The sequence below is a fragment of the Oscarella lobularis genome, chromosome 16 (genome assembly GCF_947507565.1).
Source record: "Oscarella lobularis chromosome 16, ooOscLobu1.1, whole genome shotgun sequence".
In the NCBI taxonomy this organism is placed as follows: Eukaryota; Metazoa; Porifera; class Homoscleromorpha; order Homosclerophorida; family Oscarellidae; genus Oscarella; species Oscarella lobularis.
This window is the reverse complement of record NC_089190.1, coordinates 1,465,759-1,473,881: the sequence shown is the minus strand read 5'-3', so window position 1 is coordinate 1,473,881 and position 8,123 is coordinate 1,465,759. Positions and strand designations below refer to the sequence as shown.

Genomic DNA, 8,123 nt, shown 5'->3' with positions numbered 1-8,123 from the left:
GCGCCGTATAGGACCGCCATCCTTCGGGCACGTCAGGAGGTGGTATCCGTCTGCAACTGACTCTGCTCCGCAGTTGCACCGTCGGATTTGGCGCAGCAATGGAATGTCTGCCCCCAGTCGAAGAAGAGCCTTGGGGAGAGTTACCTGCTCCCTTCTATCCTAGCTCTGAGAACTCTGATTGTTGATGTACGAGCTGGCTATTTATACTCGAGAGGGCGGGGCCTCGTTCGTACCGCAGCTTTACAGCACGAAAGCGAGCGTCGTTTCGAATCGGGAACCAACGCGAATCGACTGCAAATTCGATTCTTCTATCGTTTCGAGCGAAATTTCGACGCGATTCGGTTTCTATACGCGAAAAATGGTGAACGAAGGAGGAGCTAACAGAGAATGACATAATCGTATGACATCATTGTCTGATGCAAGAGGATACGCAATACTCTACGAAAACGCGTCCTACTACGAGCAAAAGCACGAAATCGGTTACGGAGTGAATTGTATATTATTCTGGAATCGTTCGGTCGCCACTTGGACGCGAAAAAGCGAATGAATACGTGCAGTGACGTAGTAGATGCTTGGTCAGATGCTTGGTCAGCAAAAAATCAAGCAAGGTGTCCTTCCGGCTCTCTATAAGACAATTGTTAACTAAGCGAACGTTGGCGAACTACACGAAGTATTCGTGCACTGAACTACGAGCCAGAATCGCTCATAATCGAGTCGAACGCACGGGTTGACGGAAAAATCGAGAAACGTGAGACCATCTCTTATCACAGCGGCTCTAAGAGAAGCACGCTGCCTGCAGCTTGCCTTTAGAACAACAGACAGTCCTTCTCTGTCTGCTATATAGCTATAGCCGACTTTTCGGGAGAACATCGTGCTGTTATCCGGGAGATTTGTTCAGAAAACCGAGTTCGTTTCTTCTCTAAATTCGGATGTCTGAAAGCCAAGCGAACGCGCCAAAAGATTCGCAGCCGCAAGCCCAAGCAGTGGCATCTCGAACGGCGTCCGCTCAGCCGCCCGGCGACACGCTAGTCAACTTCTTTCAAAATCTCGACGATTACACGCCGACCGTACGAAATGCGAACGCACCAACGGTCGCAGCGAAGTAGTGTGCATTTAGATACCCGACGCCGTAACGTCCTACTATCTCGGCAAGGCCGGATTCGAGACCGACGACCCAAGAATGTATGAGGAGGCGGGTCCCCAGGGAAAATGGCCGTTTTTTAGCATTTCCTTCTTGTTTGGCCTTGATTATGATAATGACCTAAAGTCATCTATCCTTGTATGATTGCTGATAGCTTGTCAAAGAAACTGCCCCTGTCATTCATTGATTGAAGCTAGGGGGACACCTGGAAAATATTATTGCCCCGTGTTTATTATTAATTAAAAAATCTGTTTAGGAGAAGTAGCTACTGAGTTTTCCGCTGTAGTAATTGATGCCCCATTCTAATAATCCTGCACTTCTTCTCCAGCATTCGACTCGTCTCGCTTGCCGCCCAGAAGTTCGTCTCAGACGTGGCGAACGACGCTCTCCAGCACTGCCGATCGCGCGGAGCCGGTCAGAGCTCAAAGAAGTCGGGAAAAGAGAAGAAATATACGCTGACAGTCGAAGATTTGCGCGAGGCGCTGATCGAATACGGAATACACCTAAAGAAACCCCACTATTTCACGTAGAGTTCTCCATAGCGATAGACGTGGAATTTTTCAGTGTATTAATTTTTTCGTCTAACAGTAGTAGATCAGATCATAGATGCACTACTTTCCTAGCGCTCGTCGTTTGAATTTGTCTCTCCTTCGGAGTTTCTTGTACTTATGCTTGTTCATTTTGCTTCGCCTCTTCTTCATCACGCTGCTCAGTAGCGTCGGTTCCTCGTCTTCTAGTGGACGCGAGAAGACGCTTCCGACGCTTCTCAGCAACGATAGTAGGCCACGCGTAGCAGACTCGTTTCGAAGTGGCTCCGCTGGCTGGAACAGTGTCAAAGTATGAATGGGCTGTGTTTGCGACTTCGCGAGCCCTAAATTGCCCGGTATTCATGACCAGAACATAGGCAGCTTGAAGTGCAGTACCGAGTCGAAGAGGAAACCGCGTCAGAAACGAGCGCAGCATAGAAAATTCTCAAGTTACCGTAGGTCTCGTTCTACCGCGCGCTACAAACCTTCGGTCAACGGCTCCTCTCCTCTCCTCTCCTCACGAAGTGCATTTGCTTGTCGTTGTCTTCGAGCGGCGAGAGAAAGGATTCAGCCGTGAGATGGTGCCGTCAGCGATCGGGTAAGCGCGATCACGCGAAGCGCGTCCAGCCAAATGTCGAGGAAGTCATTTTTTTTTCAAAGCAGCCGCCTTGTCTATTAATTGCCAAATATTTTGGCCCATAGCAGCCCAGAACTGTATCTATGTATCTATTATACGGTCTACTCTGACACATTAGTCTTCACCATCGCTAGCAATGATGTCCTCACCAGCCTGTGAAAAGCGTGGAATGTTTTGATTGACAACTACACGTGGCATACTTACGTCTCCTTCTCCTTCTGTTTCTTGTTTCTTACGCTGTTCATAAAGCTAAAAAAACGTCATTCGTTCAAGTGGCAACCAAATTTGAATTTGAATGTCAAACCTCTTCAGCTTCTCCCCTCTCCTCTTCATTGAATTCGTCCTTGTCTAATCTCTCTAATCGTCGTATGACAATCAGCACCTCAACGCGATAATCCTCAGCATCTGCTACGGGATTGCCTAGAAAGTATAAGTCATTAATTTTCTTATTGAAATGAAACAATATCATCACCATCTAGCACTAGGGCTCTCAACATAGGCAACGTCTTTAGTTTTGCCACTTCTGTCATCTCTGTCACGCCGTTATTCCTACACAAATAATCACAATTTGTGCAAGAACTCATTTCTAGTCTTACCTTATATTGATATACTGCAGTGCTACCATCTTTTCGCCAAATCCGTCTAGCTGAGTGATTCCATTGTCTCTCACGTGCAATATAGTAAGTCGTGTCAAGTGCTCAATTCCTTCTAAACTGGTAATTGAGTTTGCTGCCTAGAAAAAAATCACCCCCATTGATAGCCATTGAACTGCCAAACATATAAAATCTCCTACAGCGTAAAGCTTTTTCAATGCAGACAGTCGAAGTGTCTCCAGTGATGTAAGACGATTGCCACGTAGTTCAAGAAAATGAAGATTGGGAACCTTATCGCTTTGAAGACCACTGACGTCAGTCAAATGATTAACTAAGCAGAACGGTATCAAATACGTCAATTTAACAAAGACCTCCTCACAGGAAAGATTAAGCTTTTCCAAGAGGGGCTGGGCAAATCCTTCCAAGGTACTGATTCGATTGTGGGCAAAGCTTGCCGTTTGAAGATAGGGCAGCTAATAGAAAAATTACTGAACGCACACCTTCAGTTCACAATATGTAGGTACAGGACTGAGCTGAATCGATTGTAGCAAATTGTTTTCAGCTTTGAGTGTGAGCAAGTGAGTTAGATTGTTGAGCGCCGAAATGTCCCTCAGCATGTTCTCCGACACGTCGATGTAGCGCAGGTGAACGAAGCAATTCAAGATATTGATCTCTGTAACTTGCCTACGAAAAACGAAAAAAATTACTTTAGAGTGTCCTCTAGCTTTTATCTCACTTGTCGCGGACGTCCAATTTCACGTAGGCGTGCGAGATGCCGTTTCCCACTTTGCACAGCAACGATATTCCCTCCTTGACGTGCTCTTCCGTCAAAGGATTCGGTGGAAGATCCTCGAAGGGAGAAAACAACATTGCTTAGCAACCGAGGTGCTGGCTTTTAGTAGCCTACTTCTTCCTCCTCTTCTTCGGCTTCTGCGGCGGATTCGTCTGCGTTTTCTTCTTCGCTGCCTTCTAGGGGCGATTCAGCGAACTCCTCTTCGTCGGACATCGTTCGTTACCTAGCAACAACGGGACTATTCGAGGTGAGCGCGCTAGTACGAAGCGAACTCGTCGAGAATCCGTTCAAAGGAAGGACAAGACGTAAAGTGATAAGCTGTCGTGCGTCTCTGTAAGTGAGTTTGGCGTCTTAGAAAGAGAGGGCCCCCGAAGGGGAACTGTGCTGGGAAATGCTTCTGCGACGGGCGTTTGGATTCGTTTTCGCTATCATCGCCACATCGATTGCAATTGCGTGCATTGGAATCGGCTTCTACGATGTAGTGCACAACGTGGAGCTGAATCAGTGCGAAATGACGTGGATGTACGTCTGGCCGCAATACGTTCCCATCATCTTGCCCGATCGGATTGCCACAGCCTTTCCCAAGTACGGCCTCTATTACTACGTCGAAGAGGGAAGAAAAGCAAAAGCGATGGAGCCGAAAAAGGACGTCGGCGTGACCGGAGTACCAGTACTATTCCTCCCAGGCAATGCGGGTAAGACTAGATAATGATGGCCTTCAGTAAGGCAAAGCCATCATGTAATCCCAAACACCATCGGCACCTTCCACTAAAAATATAGGAGACCGTTTATATATATGAAAATTCCCAGCGTTCGAAATTTTCCAGCGTTTGAAATTTTTCAGCGTTGGTAATTTTTCAGCGTTGGTAATTTTACAGCCTGAACTGGTACCTCGCTTACTACCTATACATAGGTATTTTGTCGTCTATCTAGGAAGTTACAAGCAAACTCGTTTTATGGCAACGGTTGCCCTTCGAATGTTCGACGCCAGTCAGCATGCCAACCACTTTGATTATTTCACGTTGGATTTTAATGAAGAACTCTCCGGCGTCTATGGCGGCGTCTTGAGAAGTCAAATTCAATTCGCTCGCGAATGCGTCGAACACGTGCTGAGTCTCTATGCGGCCGAGAGCAATTTTGAAGCGCCGTCGTCTATAATTCTCGTCGGACACTCGGTCGGAGGCGTGGTAGCCAGATCCGTCGTTCCGTTCCTCAATGATCGCGTCAGACTCATAATAACGTTGGGGTCACCGCATTTGCGACCAGTTGTCTCCATAGACGAAGATCTCGCTGCGATAACGTCGGCAGAAAAGAACGACGAGAACGTCACGCTCGTATCGATTGGAGGTGGCCAACGCGATTACATGGTCGCCTCCAGTTTAACTCAGCTTCGTCGTCGCAGCGGCGGCGGCGGCGGCTTGTCGCTGGTGACGAGCAGCGCGCCGCGCGTTTGGGTCTCAGCCGATCACGAGGCTCTGATTCGGTGCCGTCAGCTTGTACTCTCGCTGAACCGCGCTCTCTTTGAGATGATCGATTCCCATACAAAACAGATAACGTCCGACGCAGATCACGCGGTTGCCGTGCTAGAACGATATCTCTTTGATCGACCCAAAGCAGTCGAACTGACGAAGATATCAAAAGCTGTTCAGGTCAAGTCCGAGTGGAGGCTGCTCGGCGGTTGGAGCCGGTCGACGAAGTACGTCTTCTCGCTCGCCGACGCCGGTTCGGGAAACGACACGTTCGTCGCGACGAGCAACACGCCTCTGGGCGGCTGGATTGGCGCGTGCAATTCGTCGAATTGCACGCACTATCGCGCTCTGGAGTCGATGCTTCTTCCCGTTCGATACGCCGAGACGAGAGTCGCTGTCGTCGATTTGGACTCGCTACGACGCAATGCGACGCACGTCGGACTCTGGATCGGGGCCGCTCGCGTGACCAAGTTAAAGAACGCCGTCTTTGCCTGCGGAAATTTTGTCGAGCGAAAATCGCTTCGCTTTCACGTGTCGCTTGGCATCGGTCTCTCTCGAACCGTTGAAATACCCCGCGGCAGTCCTTACGTCACAATTCAAATTGAAGGTTTGACGCGTCTCTATCAGGCGTATAACGTATCTGCATACGAAGTCGATTGCCGATCGCCCAAAGTTCTCTACGTTTTACTGCGTCAGCACGTGCCTTGGTATCGAGAGGATCATTATTCTCCGACTGGAGAACGGTCTACTAGCTTTCTCGTTCGATTGCAAACGCCGCCTCCGCCGTGGTACAATGGTTCGGAGGCTATCGAGTTGGGAGTCTTCAAAGATCCTGACTGCATCGTTAGGGTGGAGATGAAGTTTCATTTTGTCACCGTCTTGGGCCAAGTGGTGCGTTTCTATCATTCGTTTCTCTACGCTATGGTTCTCTTTTCGCTGCTCGTCAGACAGAGTTTCCCTGGCGACGGCCACTTTGCGTGGTGGTGCGCCACTCTGCTGTTGGCTTCGGTGTTTTGGAGTACGACTGGCTTGTTTTCCAGACTGATTGACACGGACTGGAATTCAAAAGACGAAGCCGCTGCTTTTCTCTTAGGACTTTCCCTGGGCGTCCTTTTGCTACTTGTGTCTACCTCGTGGCTGATTGCTGTTGCTGTGAACGCTACGACTCGTATCATTCTATATCTGGGACGAAAACTGTGCTTCACTCGTCCGTTTCTCTTCGTTGCACTTCGATGGATAATCATTCTGTGCGGAATCGTGTCCCTCCACGAAGTAGGCTACTTCATCGGTTGCCTATCTTTTCTCATCAGGGCTTGCGCTGTTAATTCGAACGAGGAAAGACCCGACCTATCTGCCATTGTGGCGTCGTCCTTCTGGTTTGCTGTAATCAAAATACCAGCGGCTTTCGTCAAATTCAGATCCAAACTCTGGGGCCTGCTTATACCATCTATTTCTGAAGTCAATATTCATGCTGTGGCTCTTCTTGTGGCTGGCATAGCTCTGACATACGTTTCCAGTAAACACAAGGTGGAAACTTTGAAAAGCTCTGGAGTGCGTTGGACTGGCATCGTAGCAGCATGTACTGTATTTTTATGCAGCGCAAATTCTCTCTATCGAGCAGGTCTAACGCTCTCTCTACTTTTTTTGTATTTAGTGTAAGCACTGTATTGATTCTCTTGATGATGTTTTCTATACGGGACTTTATTCCGATCATGATCGACGACACGAACAGCAGCAATGGCTGGCCGTGGAGAACGGCAAACGGCGCCATGGCGCTGTTTTTCTTCATTGCATCGTACGTGCAGCTCAATGATCCGGACTGGCCGCTGTGGGTCTGTCTGTACGGACTTCCTTCACTCACGTGCGCCGTCTTCGTTTTTCTCCCCAATACACCAGCCAGCAAACCTATCGCCTCGTCAGGAATCGTCGCGGCGCAGATAGTCTTCATTGCGGTGATGATTGCGTCGATTATTGCGAGGAATTATTCGGAATCCATGGGAAATGTCAGCCATTTGATCAGACGCTTGGGAGTCGATCAAGAAGACGGACGTGAAGTGTGGGGTCTTTTAATTGTTGCTGTATGGCTTTTGGTTATTCTCGTCCGACTGCGCACTGGAATTCAATGGTCGTCCGCTCCTGTCGGCGTGTCGTTGATCGTTGCGTCTCTGGTACCTCTTCTTGCTTGGTTTTATTGGCATTTTATTGGGCAAATCAATCGTGACTTACCTCAGCATTGTCAAGGCAGTCTCTAATTCATATGCGTGTAGGTAGAGTAGAGACCCCAGTAGATACTTGTGCGATGAATTAATTTGTTATTTCTTTTCTGATTGCTGCATCCATGTTAGCATTACCCGGGTCGCACCACGTGGAGGTCTGGATGCTTTAGCGACCCAAAAAGTGCTTACTCACTCGCAGAACTTGCAGCACACAGCCCGACCACCAAGAGCGCATGAGCCGACGCCGTCCAGTAGCGGAGCTAGTGATCCGGTCGCGTGCAGGCCCTACAGGTCTTACACAGAGTGCCTGTAATCACTGACGCGCCGTTGCTCCAGGACAACGTACGCCCAATAGGTGACGCTCGCAGCTCAGGGGTCGAGTCTAACCGAGCACCACAAATCCAGCCAGCCGGTGAAGTAAGCAGTGAGCACAGTCTGATTGCCTCTATGCGCTTGTCTTATACAGTATGGCTGGAGACTTTCGATTGTTGGTTGTAGTACTTATTCTCGCTGTAACACCTCGTTTTTCCACCGCGATTGCGAGCGTTTAAAACTTCTGACCGTGTCGGCTTGGTAGCGACGAGTTTTTAATGCAACTGTACTGAAATTGAACAAATAAAGAAAGATATTCAAGAACCCGGCGTGCGTTGGTCCAGATTTAGCGCCACCCACTTCACGTGACTAAACTGCGCTTGTCCTCAAATTCTTCTGCAAACCAGTGGAAAAGCTACTTAGATCTCGATAATT

General features: G+C 48.7%; 3 protein-coding genes across 4 annotated transcripts; 2 read left to right on the top strand and 1 right to left on the bottom strand.

Annotated features, from left to right (window-relative positions):
• Positions 1-418: 418 nt before the first annotated feature.
• Positions 419-1,746, top strand: LOC136196982 (transcription initiation factor TFIID subunit 10-like). The gene is made up of 4 exons (XM_065986651.1): positions 419-748; positions 800-1,067; positions 1,118-1,182; positions 1,470-1,746. The coding sequence occupies exons 2-4, from the start codon at positions 930-932 to the stop codon at positions 1,669-1,671; spliced, it is 405 nt and encodes a 134-aa protein (XP_065842723.1). The 5' UTR covers positions 419-748; positions 800-929; the 3' UTR covers positions 1,672-1,746.
• Positions 1,747-2,309: 563 nt separating this feature from the next.
• LOC136196977 (leucine-rich repeat-containing protein 23-like) lies at positions 2,310-3,920 on the bottom strand. Its single transcript, XM_065986644.1, has 10 exons — positions 3,806-3,920; positions 3,635-3,747; positions 3,423-3,582; positions 3,278-3,371; positions 3,099-3,229; positions 2,902-3,038; positions 2,778-2,854; positions 2,610-2,725; positions 2,510-2,554; positions 2,310-2,458 (listed from the first exon to the last, which is right to left on the bottom strand). The coding sequence occupies exons 1-10, from the start codon at positions 3,902-3,904 to the stop codon at positions 2,420-2,422; spliced, it is 1,011 nt and encodes a 336-aa protein (XP_065842716.1). The 5' UTR covers positions 3,905-3,920; the 3' UTR covers positions 2,310-2,419.
• Positions 3,798-6,819, top strand: LOC136196975 (GPI inositol-deacylase-like). Of its 2 annotated transcripts, none has more exons than XM_065986642.1 (3): positions 3,798-3,996; positions 4,047-4,386; positions 4,625-6,819. In XM_065986642.1, the coding sequence occupies exons 2-3, from the start codon at positions 4,083-4,085 to the stop codon at positions 6,817-6,819; spliced, it is 2,499 nt and encodes an 832-aa protein (XP_065842714.1). In that variant the 5' UTR covers positions 3,798-3,996; positions 4,047-4,082. The 2 variants fall into 2 exon arrangements, with proteins under 2 accessions (XP_065842714.1, XP_065842715.1); XM_065986643.1 differs by having other exon boundaries at positions 3,956-3,996; positions 4,051-4,386.
• The last annotated feature ends 1,304 nt before the right edge of the window (positions 6,820-8,123 follow it).